This window comes from Ambystoma mexicanum, chromosome 7q (assembly GCF_040938575.1).
Source record: "Ambystoma mexicanum isolate Mex_15411 chromosome 7q, UKY_AmexF1_1, whole genome shotgun sequence".
Classification (NCBI taxonomy): domain Eukaryota; kingdom Metazoa; phylum Chordata; class Amphibia; order Caudata; family Ambystomatidae; genus Ambystoma; species Ambystoma mexicanum.
The window spans coordinates 1,054,630,107-1,054,644,823 of record NC_090941.1 but is presented as its reverse complement, the minus strand read 5'-3'; the positions used below and the strand labels follow the sequence as shown (position 1 = coordinate 1,054,644,823).

Genomic DNA, 14,717 nt, shown 5'->3' with positions numbered 1-14,717 from the left:
GGTTGAGTGTGATTTCTCTGCTGTTTTTATAAGGTTCTGAAGGACTTCATGGTGGAATATTTTTTGTAAAATTAATATTTTGGAATGTTTACCTGTGGCTAAGTTAAAACTGGTAGATGCACTGCTAGCATTGCTGGTAGTTGTATTCTTCCTAATACATGTCTTCTTAGTTTTTCATTTTGAAAGAGGGGTCACACTTTTTTTCCTGTTATCTGATTCAGATGTGCTTAGTGACTGTATTAGCTGTTTTTTTAACATTTTGTACAAAATCTGCTAGAGGCGGGTGACTATTTTGCATGCTTTTAGTTTTATCTGCTCTATTTCTCCGTTGTTTTCTATGGAGTTGCTTTTTGGTAGGCATTCTCTTGTGTCTGTTAGAGAAAAAAGGAAAGTGTGGTTTTTTTAAAGTAGTGCACTGTATTTGTGTGCACTGTGCATGAGTGTCTGAATATGAAGGTAGGCATTAATAGAGGGGTGTGTGATTGTGCAATGGGCCCGTTACTTCTGGTTGGGAATGTGTTTGGCTGGAATCGGTGTGTGTTGATGTGTGAAAGGTTTGCTTCAGTGTGTATGTCAGTGTACTGTGCATGAATAGGTAAGACAATAACAATGTTTTCACAAAACGTGTGGGTGTTACCATACTGGTGTTCAGATGAGAATACACAGAGTGGACCTTCTGAGGTGCAATGAGTAAGAGTGAAGCAAATGCTGTTGGGCTGGATATAATTTAGTAGGCTACAATACAACAACCCTACACTGTCTGAGTAACAGGAAGAATACTATTACAGTACTCCACTTACTTTGTTGGATGTGAAGAGCAGGTTTCTTAGGGGTTTTATCTTCCAGTAGAGACATTCTTCACTGCAATTGCAAAAGAAGGAAGTTAGTGGGTGTTAATGGCACAACAATTGCACTAGGAAAACACATTAATTTAAATTGTAGGAGGATTTGTTTAAAGGAAGAGTTAGTATGTGTGTGTGATTGTAAAGAACCTTATAGGAATGGGGACTTGGGAGCATCAGCATTGCTGCTATGGGGGCCAATGGTGCAGTGATAAGTATGACCTATGGGGCTGCACTTTTCCAAGTGTGTGAGTTGTCATTGCACTACTTGCATTGGAAATGGAGTAGTGCAACTTTTAGTAGGGTCAGATGCTTGCTACAGGAGTGCAGAAATCCTTTCCTGTTGCTTTCATTTATTTATCCATATTTATAGATAGCACTGTTGCCAATGTACACATGCATGTGTTTGCTTTCCTTCCAATGGTGCATTTTGTTAATGGTGCAATGTATGTTCTTGCCATGCTTTGGTAACATACAAGCAGTCTCATTTCTGTGTGCATTCTGGGCATTTTACACCTGGTCTGTAAGTGGGAGAAGTAGTTATAAAAGTAACAGAAGCAAAGAAGAAAATAACAGTTTGCACATTAGAATGGGTAATATGGGCACACATGCATGTGGTGGTAATATATTGAAGTTTAACATAGGATCTGGCGCTTGAACTTGCTGTGCAAATGTTCCCAATGTGGTCGTCTTTTTTTTTATCAAAGAAATCACTACTAAAATTGAAATATGTGTTTTGGAACTGTTATGCAAGTGGGCATTAAAAGAAAACTTTGAAAGCACACAGCATTTAAGTAACTGCCACTTGATGTCAGGAGATGGGACACATGAGAGTATGATTATTAAGTGGTTATGCAGGGTAAGTGGCAGGCACCCTGTTCACACGCATTTGTAAAAGAGTTGCAAATGTACTCTACAAAATATTTGCATACCTGTAGTTTGTGTTGATGGATGTAGATATCGATTAATCTGGAACTAGAAGTCTTGGAGAGTTGTACAGTAGTTTCAGATGCAGGTGCTTTGGAAGAACAGGAGACCTGTACTCTGAGTGTTGTACAGTACACCTGAAGTGTTGAACTGAGTTTACAGAGTTAGATGCAGAGTTCTTGGCTGTGATTGGTGGATGGGTGTGTGACTGCTTAACTGTAGTGAATGAGGGAGTGCTGCAAAGAGTGAAGTGGAAAGGGAAGAAGGGCTTCCCCTGTGTTACGGAGTCCGTGGACACCGCAGTAGTTCACGGACAGGGTGTACCACATCCAGGGCTTCTCAGCCTGCCTGCCATGAAATGGGACTGTGGGGATTAGCCAATCAGGTGTTCAGGTTGTACTTTACAGGCAGAGAGGGTAAAACCTTTTTATTGCTGTGTTGGTTGTGTAGTGAAGATGACTGGTGGTTGAGAGATGCACAGATTTCCTGTATAGATAGTGGGAGATTGCTTTGTATGTGACCTGGAGAGGTATGCGGAGGGAAGAGAAATTTCTGATGATCTTGGTTTTCCAGGCCTGCACTCTTTGTTGTACAGTGTGGCTGACAGTAGTTTGCAAGGAGTGCTTGCACTTTACAGAGACATGGCTAGTTTTGGTATTATATGATATGATATGATAGTTTATTTATATAGCACCTAAACACAATGGGCCTCATTACACATTAGGTGGTAAGGGTTTACCGGTACCGGTAAGGGCACTGGTACCGGTAAACCCTTACCGCCTTACAATGAGTTCCATTTGCGGGACCCGACCTTAACGGCTGGTTTTACCAGCCATTAAAGTAGGGTGCCGCAAAGGGACCTTGGTGCTAATTACGGTACCGCAATTTGCGGTACCGTAATTAGCGCCTTCCCCATTCCCATTATGCCCTATGGGGGCAAAAATGGGAATGGGGAAGTGCCTTGGTGAATGGGGAATTACCGCCCCCGCTCACCTTGGAGTAGGGCGGTAATTCCGCCATCCACCAAGGCGGACACGGTAAAATACCAGCGGCAACCACCTACCGTGTCATGAGGCCCAATGTGTTTCAAAGTGCTTCAAGGCAAGGGTGGGGAACAAGGGAAAAGAGAATGACATTCTTACAGGCCATGAACATCAAGGATGTGAAATTAACTATCGTAATCGGCCTGATGACATTTCAGATAGTGCAAGAGCTAAGACATAGATAAGGAAGGACGGGGGAGAGTGGGAAGGAAATGGAAACAGACAGGCAACTACCATACTAGGCCTGATGACATTTCTGGTAGAGCCGGAGAAAAACAAAAGGTGAGGGAGAGGGGTGCAGAAAGGGAGGGGAGGAACAAAACAAGCAACTATTGTACTAGGCCTGACAACATTTCAGATAGTGCTGGTTGGGGGGTGGGTGGACAGTAAGGGGAGGTGGGAGGAAACAGACAAGGTTGCTATCGTACTAGGACCAGGGACAATTCTGATAGAGTAAGTGCATAGAAGAAAGTAATGGGAGGAGGGGAGGGGACAGGAGAAGGGAGAGGAGGGGAGAACAGAGAGTAAGCTGTCAAAAACAGTGGAGAAGCAAGAGGGCAGAGCAAATACAATTGCAGAAGTCAGTAGTAACACATCATGTTGCATGCCATTACATTTCGTAGCACCAACATTTTTTGCAGAGAATCCATCTTACTAATGCTGGCAATCAACATACTTTGCAGCCCTTTTTGCACATATAGTATGCACTTTATAGTAGGTGTTGCTTACTTTTTCTCAAAATGTTGAAAAAACCTTCCACAATCATAAAAAAGTCTCTTTTCAGAGCCACCACTTCCTCCCACAAAAGAGTGCAATGGTTTACCACCACCTACATGTTTTGGAGGTCTGCGGACTTGCGCGCTGTCCGTGCACTTTGCTGACAGCGCAGGGGCCTGCACCATTTCTTTGGTACTTCTATTTTTAAACTGGGAAAGGTGGCTCTGAAAAGAGTCTGCATCGCAGTACATACACAGTACAGTGACCTTAGAAAGGTAAGGGTCCACTGTGGTGCATAAGGCCTGCAAGGCCAGCTCAGGGATCCGCTGCCCCACAGGAGTGTCCCTTGTGGTGACAAGAGCAGATGCAGGGGGTGCAATAGAGGAACTCAACCTGCTACCTTGTTCGAACCAGATGACCCCCCGAACTGCTGCCTTGTGGATCGACCTCAGGTGTCGCCGCCTGGAGGTGGTCCCGTAGCTGTACAGCCCAGGCTTGCCATGACTGAGTACCATGCACTCAGTGCAGCAAACCTTGGCTACACGCACCTTAGGTACCCCCCAACAGTAGTAAAAAGCCTCCACACCCAAGACTCACGTTAGAAGCTGGTAGTGGGGACTTCCACTTCCTCATTCTCTTCCTCTTTTTGTTCCCCCTCTGCATCACCACGCCTTTTCCCCTCCCCAGGCCCTCCAGAATATTGTGATGGTGGTGGTGGGGGCGGCGCTGAGGAGTCAGCAGCAGCAGAAGTAGCAATGGATGCCATTATTGAGGAAATGAGCAATTCAACAAACTAGGTAACCATTCAAGCAGCAATCTGGATCTGTGCTCTATCCATGGTATCCAAAAACAGAATGAATAGAAAAAGTGGGGTGTGGCCATTTATAGGGGATTCAGGGGAGCGCGCTGCAAACAGTCACGCATACGCTTCAAACCCCAAGCTGAGCTCAAAAAGTTGATAAAAGTCTCGAGATCGACTAGTGTATGGTCTGGGACATCTGCAAGGGTGAAGTATCAAATCAAAACACTGTTTATTGGGCAGCAAATACTTTTTTACTATTCGAGGGCCTGGACCGTGTTTGCGAATAGTGACAGACACGCAGCGCAGTTGCCGTCACATGGTAACACCGCGAACGTCCGCGAATGGGACGGTTGTCCGTAGGACACCTAGGTGCACGCGCACACTGAATCAAGCGCAATAGGTGTCCTACGGATAGGGTTGGGCTCCCTGAACTAATTAAAAGTCTGACACACACTTCTGAACAGTGTTCGTAGGACATAGGGGACGAGATACGCATGTGTGTGTACGTATGTGATAGGTAGTCCTTAAAAGGACTGTTTCTCATTCATTCATTGTACTTTTTAAACAAAGTTGGATTTCTGATTTATTGTTATTCACTAAGAGTTATTTTGCTTGATCAGTTAGATGTACTCCATCATGTCTATAAATATTAGAAATGTAAAACTTGATTTTGTTGGATATCCAGATATATGTGTGATCTCTCATGAAAGCAGAGACTACTGTATTCACATTTCTGTAAACCGTCTCTATTTTCGAACTACATGGGGTGGTCCACTTCCATTTTTGCAACTGAGTTATGTAGGGAAAAATGAAGATGGTGTGAGGTAAACGTTGCATGAGTTTTTCCGAATCTTATATTCAGAGACAGAGATTTGCCTTGTACAGTCACCAAATTATTGCCTCCTCAATTAATGAGTATGACAGCTGGCTACTCTGTGCTTCTCAGACTCAACAATTTAGGAAACATCTAGCACTGCCGCATTCCTCGTAATCCAAACCATTTAATTCTAAAAAAAGGTAAACCCAGGTTGATGTCAATATGTAGGTTTCTACAAAAGAACATTAACCAAAACAACCAGTAGTCTCCTACCAAACCACACAGTTTTTGCACTCTGTCACTGTTTTCTTGAAAATGCGAAAATGCTGGGTTATGTGTGTTTGAAGTAGTACTTGCTGTGGAGCATGGATGATGTCAGAATTTCTCTGTTTGCAATTGGTAGGTTTGATTGTTTTCATTGGGTTCTCGTGTGTGATAGGTTGAAATAAAAATGTGTTGGCCATTTTGGTAGTTTGGGAAGTTCAGTCCTCTTTCATTGCCATACAGCTTTTTAAATGTTTAATAGTCACCATTTTGTATTGAAATCTCATTTTGAATGCAGAAAGTGTTCTGTGTTGATGGTGTATGCTTGGCTCATGTGAAGGTCAATGGGTCTGTTGGATCTTTTGGAGGAGTAGACAGTGAGTGTTATGTCTTACAGCCTGATTCATGGAATTATTTGCGTGAAAAGCACAGATTTGCGCCCCTTTCTGCCCGAAAATCCCCATACTTCAAACAGGGATTTTCGGGCAGAAAGGCGCACAAATCTGTGTTTTTCACGCAAATAATTCCATGAATCAGGCTGTTTGTTTTTTGATTAGTTACATATTTCAAAAGTTTCCTTAATTAAGTTGGGTGAAAGGACCATACATTAGCTTACACTATTTGGGGATTGTTTCTGAGAAAGGTTGTACTGTGCAGTATGTGTGCTTCTACAAAGAGTCTTTCTGTACTAATGTATATGGTCAGTAATGATGTGAAATTAGACTCAGAAGTGCATTTGCCATGATTAAAGATAAATGAAACCTGGTGTAAATGGAAAAACGTGTTGTATGTTAGTGCTAGGTTACTATCATCAGCACACTTTCTCTCTTCACTTATAACTCGAGCAGCATTGAAAACAATTACAACCATATAAAAATTGCAAAATAAAAAAAATACACTTCACACATAAAGGCCCTCATTATGAGAATGACGGTCTGGGAGGTACGGTACTGGTAAGCATGCCGGTACTGTACTTCCTGGACCGCCATACTACGGGCTCTGCTCGCGGGAACTGTTTCACCAGCCACGTTTTTCCTGGCGGGTGTAACGGCACTCGCGAGCAGAGCACGTCGGATTCACCGGCAAATGCAGAGTTGTGCCGGTGTATCCGACGTCCTCATCCCCATTCAGCCCTATGGGGAAGAATGGGGATGAGGAGGCCCTTGATTCCGCAACCGAAAATGGGCAAGTACCAGGTCTGCCTAACTCGGCATGACCCGGTTCTTGCCCATTCACAGGCGGCGGAAAAAATGCAACTCTGGAGGTAGCCGTGCCGTTTTTAACAGCGGCACGGCTACCGCCAGAGTTGTAATGAGGCCCATAGTCTTTTTGTGTGCAGTCCATTTTTGATATGTCAACTATACCACGTAACCTACACATCTTCATACAGAAGCCAAATGCACCTACTAACACCACTTGCATAGTGATGTTGGGCACCCGAAGCTGCAAAAAGTACAAACTTCCTAAGAACATTTCAAGGGAAATCCGCACCATCATCACTGACCACTTTTGCCCACAGGAGAGAGTTCAGAGTTGCTGAGTGCCGAGGAAGGTCAGGCTGCGTGTTTCCGAATGATCTAACAGAAATACTAGTGTACTAGTCCTAACTGGATTTCTCCTAGTATACTTGCATGGAGTGTTGCAGTAGCGACCATACTAAGGCAGGGAGACAAAGAAAAGGAAGCAGACAGGGCAAGCAAACTTACTAGACCTAGTTCATTCAGGTCATGCATGCATACAGCCAGAGGTGCGAGGATGGGGCAAGGGGAACAAGTGCGTCCACTTCACAAGAGCCCGGGGTTAAGTGCAGCAAGGTTTCTGCACTCATGGAATTTATGCAGAAAGTGCAGTAATGTTGAATATAGTGCAGTGGCCCGGAGGCAAGTGTAAACGACTGGCAGGGGAGCCTGGGACCTGTAAGGCCCTGGAGGTGAACCAGACAACCAGTCAGCAGAGACTGACAGAGTTTGGGAGAGAAGGAGGAAGGAGGCAGGAGAGAAAAGAAAGTAGGTTAGCAGGGGAGAGGGAGAGAGAAGGAGGAGAGAAGAGGACGGTCTTGAGGAGCTTCAGGAACTTAAGGGTCTTAAAACAGAGAGAGGCAGAGAGGCTGTTCCAGAGGTAGGCACCTGCAGAGGATAAAGATCTACCCCCATATCCCTTCTTGGAAAAATGACTCAGCCTCAAAGAGTTGGAAGAGGATGAGCGGAAGGTTCTAGAGGCAGAGTATTTAGGAAGAAAGCATTTTAGATAGTGTGGGCCCCGGAGCCCAGAAAGCCCTGTGGACTATGCAGAGGGTCTTAATCTTGATACATGCAACCACGGGGAACCAGTGGAGGGATTTCAGCACTGGAGAGGTGCGGTCCCTGAGCTTGAGGCCAAGGATAAGTCTTGCAGTTCGGTTCTGGATGAGTTGTAGAGGACAGAGAGTAGAAGCAGGAAGATTGAGAAAGAGGCTGTTACAATAGTACAGCCTAGAGAGAACCAGGGCTCTGGAGATGTTGAGCCTCTGCAGGAAGGTGAGAAAGGATAGAATACAACTGAGGAGGTACAGCTGATAATGGGATGTTTTAGAGATGTTCGAGATGTGAGAAGAGGAGAGAGTGGAGTTGAAAATGACCCCTAGATTTTTTGCCTCAATATTAGGTGAGGGCGCAGGGTCAAGAGAGGCCAGTCAGAGTGAAAGTGTAAAAGTGGGAGCTGGGGTCTCAATGAGGACGATCTCTGCCTTACTTGCATTCGGGCAAATATCGTTAGCAGAACACCAAGACTGGATTGCACGACAGACAATCAGGGATGAGCGAGGAGGAGAAGGGGGCCGAGGGTAGACTGAAAGAGAGCTGTGTGTCATTCGCATAACACTGAAAGTTAGAGGTAAAGGTAGAGATTGTGTGGGCCAAGGGGGTCATGTAGATATTGAATAACCAGGGGGATAGGTTAGATCCCTGGGGGGGCACCACAAGTAAAGAGGATGATAGAGGAGAGGAAGGACCCAAGTTCCACCTGGGAAGGATGGTCAGAGACAAAGGAGGCGGGCCACGCCAGGGCCAGATCTCTGATGCCCAGGGTATCATGGAGATGGGAGATCAGGATGTTGTGGCTTATTGTATCGAAAGCAGAAGAGAGGCCCAGAAGAATGAGTGCAGAAGGAGAGTTGGAGTCAAGATTTGAGAGAAGGTCTTCACCGGTGATCAGAAGAGCAGTTTCTGTGCCTCTGGATTCTCTAAAGCCAGACTGATGGTTGTGGAGACAGCCAAATATTCAGTATGGAAGGTAAGATGGGTGAAAGCTACCTTCTGCAGTAGTTTGCCCAGGAAAGGAGTGATGGAGATTTGGTGATAGTTTGCCGGAATCGTCGGGACGACATAGGGTTTTTTGAGCAGAGGGTGCACAACAAAGTGCTTGAGAGGAGTGGGGAAAACTCCAGTGGTGAAAGAGAGGTTGCAGAGGTCAGCCAAGGATGGAGCGAGAGAGTCAATATTGTCCTTGATGGTTTTGGAGGGGGAGGAGTTAACCTGTTTGGAGGAGGCTTTCATAGACTGGACTTGTCTAGAGCCCTCATCAGGCGTGACAAGGGAGAGGGAGGAGAGAAGAAGAGGGGAAGGGAAAGGGGCGCCCGATGGGGGCCCAAGAGATGTTGGTGCAGGAGGGGGTGCAGAAGAGAGAGAAGACAAGATGTCCTGTGTTCGGTAGTGAAGTGTGCAGCCAGTGCTGAGCAAAGGGCCTGGGCGTCTGCCGTTGAGGATGCGACTGCAGTAGAGTTGGCCAGTTCCTTGCAGACTTTGAAACATTCAGCCATGTTGTTAGATGCCATGGAGAATCAGGCTTGAATATAGACTATTTTTTGGTGCAGATGCAGAGCCTATATTGCCTTTGAAGAAGGCTGCAGGCCAGTTTGTCAGAGGGTACACCTGAAGATCCCCAAGTCTGCGATATTCCCGAAACCTGACAGTAAAGTAACCTATGCACCCATCTTCACAGGACTTCTACAGTCAGAGAAATCAACAACCATAGGAGAGCACTGCGAAAAGTACAACTGATGCACTTCAAAAAGGCTTTGGATCCATTTTATCCTTGGACTCAGCATCCCAGTGGCTCCTTCTTCTAAAGGGGGTCAATCATTGGAGGGAATCGACGAGCCAAGGCACCAAAGGCACAGTGACGAGGAACACAATCTTCTAGCCTCAGAAGTCGTCCAGTGGTCCCAGATTTGTCTTGAATCTTGTTCTCCTGTGGCGTCTCAGGTACTCTGGGGTGGTTGAACCTTTTTAAAGAAAGCAAAAGGTTATTGAACATTATTGGACTGGGCAGTAAAAGACAATGGCCCTCATTACGACCCTGGCGGAAATCGCGGTGCTAAAAGCACCGCGGAGCACGGCGGAAAGCTGCCGATAGCGCCATGGAGGTAGGCGGATTTTCCGCCCCATGCCGACCTTGGCGGGGCGGTAAATCCCCATTCCCCATTTTACCCTTCCCCATTCCCATTTTTGCCCCATAGGGTATAATGGGAGTGGGGAAGGCGTTAATTGCGCCACCGCAAAATACGGTGGCGTAATTAACATCAAGGTCCCGTAGCGCCATGGATTTCTCCGCCCGGAAAAACCAGGCGGAAAGCGTTCCATGGCGCTACGGGAACTCGTAGTAGGGCGGACGGGTCCGCCGCGATTAACGCTGGCGTAAACCCACTCCGCCAGGGTCGTAATGAGGGCCAATATAAGTTACTCCCTATCTTTTCTCTTACAGGTTGCCCATGTGGGGGGAGTCTTACTCAGAATTATCTATCTAAGCTAGAGAAAGTATCCTGCGACTGTTCACAACTAACCTGCCTTTCTTCCCTATTCTATGCTGTGCTTTTCTATGCTGTTACACCTGAAATTAATAATTCACACGCCTATTTGAAACTGTCTGCACTTAGTGCATCTATTAATGGATTTAAGTCATGTGTGGTACCACATAGAATGTATTTATTTACTATTCTTTGAATAAGTATTCCAAGCACAAGGTGCTATTATTTATATGTTTATATATTCCTGAACCCTTATTTTATATAAAGAAGCTGTGTTATCACCTAACATAGTGTGTGGACATTCCTTTGTGGGGGAAACACTGTACTTAGGAACCAGCCTGCATCACCTTGTGAAAGCTTAAGCCTGGCTGCTTATCCATTGCTCCCAAACTGAGAGCCTTGCTGGGGTGCTCTGTGCCTTTACCCTACCATATAGAGGGCAGAAGTACAGATACCCCCTCCAATCTTTACAGTTGGAATGTTAGAGATGTAACAGAATCCAATGATGTGAAGGGTTCCACCAGGGACAGTTGAAGGGACTTGCAGTATGGGAGCCAACTGGAATGGATGTTAACCCACTGCTCTCCTGTTCCCCTGTTTATGCTTAAGTGTAACTTAATAAAAGACGTTTCCTTTTGTACCCTTCATCTCACTCCTCATCATTGCCGGCTGCCTGACTTACCTGATGATAGCGGTGACTTCACGCACCAATATCAAATACATTTTTCACTTACTGTAAGAAAGTGAATTTTCAACACTGTGCTATTCTTTTGCTCATACACTTCAAACGGGAACTCGATTTCTAAATGTTTCTGAAAATAAGGTCTTGCAACAGGTAACACCAAAGAATTAAGTCTATGGGCCTCATCATGAGTTGGGCAGTGTCCCGACTGTAGTACGCCGGCATACCGCCCAACGCTAATAGCACTACCGCAACTCGGTTCGGCACAATTTGCACCGGATCACAAGTTGCAGGGGGGCAGGGAGGGTCATAAATCCCCATTCCCCATTGAGTTCATAGGACCCAATGGGGTTGTGGAGCGCTATATTTTTGCCGGTGGTAATAGTGGCAAAAACAGCAGAAAACAGCCTGAACATTGTCATTTTCACCCGTCCAGCAAAAAGCTGGATGTAAAAATGCCATTTTCCACCCAACTCCTGATTTGGCGAGCCCTTAAGTGCAGCAGTAATACCATTACCACTGCATTTAAGGGCTCAGGACAAACACATGATGAGGCATTAGAAGGGAACATTAACAAAATCCTTGCCACTTTATAGGAACTAAAACATATTATTATAGAAGACATTCTGAGTTTATATGTATGCTCTGAAACCTGGTCCTCCAACTTGGTTTATGATTTTAAATTGGGCTGAGTGTGGCTGGGATGATCTTGCAGAGTGGATTCGAGAAAGTAATCCAACTAAATAAGGTACAGTCACATGACGCCAGCAGAGATGTATACCATGGACCATGTTGGTATATCTAGATTTTTTCATCACCGATTTTTAGCAATGTTAATCTTTATATATGTAGTAAAGAAAATGGTCCACTGTGGAAACATTACTTTTGGAGGACAGAGTATCAAGCATGTGGAGTTCCACATATACAAAAGCTAATGTGGATCAAAGATGCTCCATAGTTTGGTAAAGATAGTGATAGCGGTGTAATGCAATTTATTGAAAAGTGTGTTACTTGTTCAATCCCTACTTAGCATGTCAATGCTTATATATGGAACAAGGCAGAAATGTTTCAAATGATGGAAAGTACTGCCAAGGAAAATTTTAAAGTATAGATAACTACTACACTAAATGCAGATTTGGATTCCTACCCTTGTGTAACACTTACCTGCCAGGGACTTGTGGTGGGCAGCTAGGCTTGTTTTGTCTTCTTGGTGCACAGAGCCAGCTGGGGTTGCATGATGGCCGCCTCGCAGTCTCGTGCCAGGACAGGCCAGCCTAAATAGGTGTGTGATAACCTAATGCCCCATTAGGTCCCTTATAAGGTATTTTACCCATAGCCTGGTCCTGCCACCTGTTTTGCCCCACTGGGGTAATGGCAACCTGTTTCTCCAGTTGGTCAAACAAATAGAGTTTTTCTATCTATTGAACACTATGTAAATGGTAAGTAGCCTCAGCATACATATCATTTAAAAAGATATATGGAATGCCCATATGTAAATGATTACAATTGTGTCATTGCTCAGCCATGCAATGCTCATACTGATGTACAGTATATTGCTGATAACACAACTGCTGTTGCTTGCTATTTTATGGCATACTTGACAACAACTGAAAAGAGCAATCAGCTGAAATGCAGGCTGACTTATCAGCAGACAAAAGTCTTAGTCAGAAACAACTGAGCTTTGGTATCAAAATGCTCTCACACAGAGACTGTGTAAGCTATGAAGTTGTAGATCGATTGACTAGTTTGCCTCTGTATGGGCATAACATCAACGTATTTTGGCTAAGTCTTGGTTGGGCAATTAGTAGAAAACAGATACTAAAGATTATTGCTGAAATTGAACAGTTAGCTTAAAGAGTATCTGATAAAACAGACATTTTTAAAACCAAAGTAATTGATACCTATTATCCAAATAGGTCTTTACATTTAGAAAACCTTTGCTTGTATGAAGTAGTCAAATGTTACTCGTATTGAAATGTGGAAGCAAACAATGACATATTACTATTTAAAGTACATGAATGTACTGGTTGCATGGCTATACTTGACAAGTTAACTCTCATCAACCACATGAAACTTTCCTGCCAAATTGTGGAGAAAAAGGAATTAATTTATTTTTACCTTTTGCAGTTGTTCTTGCCATGGCGTGCAGAGACAGATCTGCTTGGACGTTTAGAAACTTTTGAACAGTAATTTGTTGAAAATAAAATATGTATCATGTCCCCAATGTTTGAACAACACCTAAAATTATTGCAAAAAGAAATGTGCCAAGAACAACTTTTGGCAGCTGAATTGACAAAAGAGACTCCTGAAGGCAGTCAAGAATCTGCTGAAAATAGTGAAAATGCGTTAGATCCAATTATTCAAACACATGTTGAGCTTGACATGGAAGAAGTGGAGAGTGCAATGGACTAATAAAAATGTCAGAGAAAAGGAAATGTGTGACAAAATCAAAGATAGGTTCTTACATGGTCTTAAACGAGGTACACATGAATGTTCCTGTGTCCACTACAACCCTTTATTGATATATGTTAGTGGACAGGCTACTACAGGAACACCTTTTCTAATGTATGCATTTAGAGCAATGATACTACACCTGGCCTATTGCTCTTATCCTATATTGTGACTGCACCCATAGGTGAAACCACATTCAATATATGTGGTGTTACTTTACTTCGGTTATTAATTCTACCAGTGGAGCATGGCAATGAACTGGAATATCAAAAACGTGCATCAAAGAAGTAGGGAGAGCTCTGGGAAAACTAAATACCATGATTGTGTATTGAGTGAGTATGGTGTCTAACGTGATGTTAGCTTCCATGATCTTGTGAATGCAAGAGGTCTTGAAAACTCATTATGATGTTTTGTTTAGAGGCAACCATCTCCTTGTTTATGGAGATTCGTTACAGTTAACTCTTGTGAAATGTCAAACAGTGTTCAAGATTCTTCAATCAAAAGATAGTCTAAAAAGTATTTTTAAAAGTATAGGTAGCATTGGTAATGTGAACCTTTGGAGTTATTTTGAATACAATGAGCTTACCATTAATATGAGGCAGACTGCATATTTTAAGTATGCACACATGTTCAAAAAACATTTGTATAGGTTTGCTTGAGGGCGATAAGAAAACAGTCTTAAAAGGTAGACTGATTTCTCACATGTTTCATGCAGGTTGCACTGGACCTGATGTCATGTTGAATCTCCAAGAAAAGAACAATATTTGTGTTGTTCTGAGGTATAGACTTTGTTTGTGTCTTGAGACTAATATGTATACAGAAAGAACTTTTTATGTGAGAAGGATGCAATGTATTTTTTCAATTTCAGAATCTTTTAGTTGAGATTAAAATCATGAAATTCCTTAATAGTCACGTCTAATTCATCCACTTTCTTCTTAAAGGCATCCTGAATCATTTGAATTTTCAATGAGTCCAATTTCTTTTTGCGCATAAGTTTAATGGACACTTATTTGGCTGTATTGCTGATAAGGATTAGACAGTCACTGTACACTTTTTGGAAATAAAGCTCCAGTCTTTCCTTAATTGTATCTGATTGTTACACTCACCTGGTCTCTGCGGAGGCATTCGGGCATGGTTGCAGCCCTCCCTGAACTTGATTAACTCTTCAGGCCTCTCCCTCATTAGAAAAGCTGTGAGCAGTGGTACGTGGTGATACTGCTCCTGAGTGGAGATAAGAGTGTGTGAGTGTGCCAATCTGTGATGGTTGTACCTCTCGAACCCTTCTCCCCAAAGTACGGTTTCTGTGAGCATACACCGGCCCATAAAGCTCACCTGTGAATTATGGAAGATAAGCTCTCCATCCTGCTACTTCTGGCAGGGGTGCGTCGA

The 14,717-nt window shown here is 43.8% G+C and overlaps 1 protein-coding gene across 1 annotated transcript in view; it reads right to left on the bottom strand.

Annotated features, from left to right (window-relative positions):
• The window catches only part of LOC138528149 (olfactory receptor 52P1-like), a 76,846-nt gene extending 62,385 nt beyond the window's left edge, over positions 1-14,461 (bottom strand). The window contains exon 1 of the mRNA XM_069639601.1: positions 14,435-14,461. Within this exon, the coding sequence (XP_069495702.1) occupies positions 14,435-14,461 (27 nt within the window). The remainder of the gene's footprint in view (positions 1-14,434) is intronic.
• Positions 14,462-14,717: the final 256 nt, after the last annotated feature.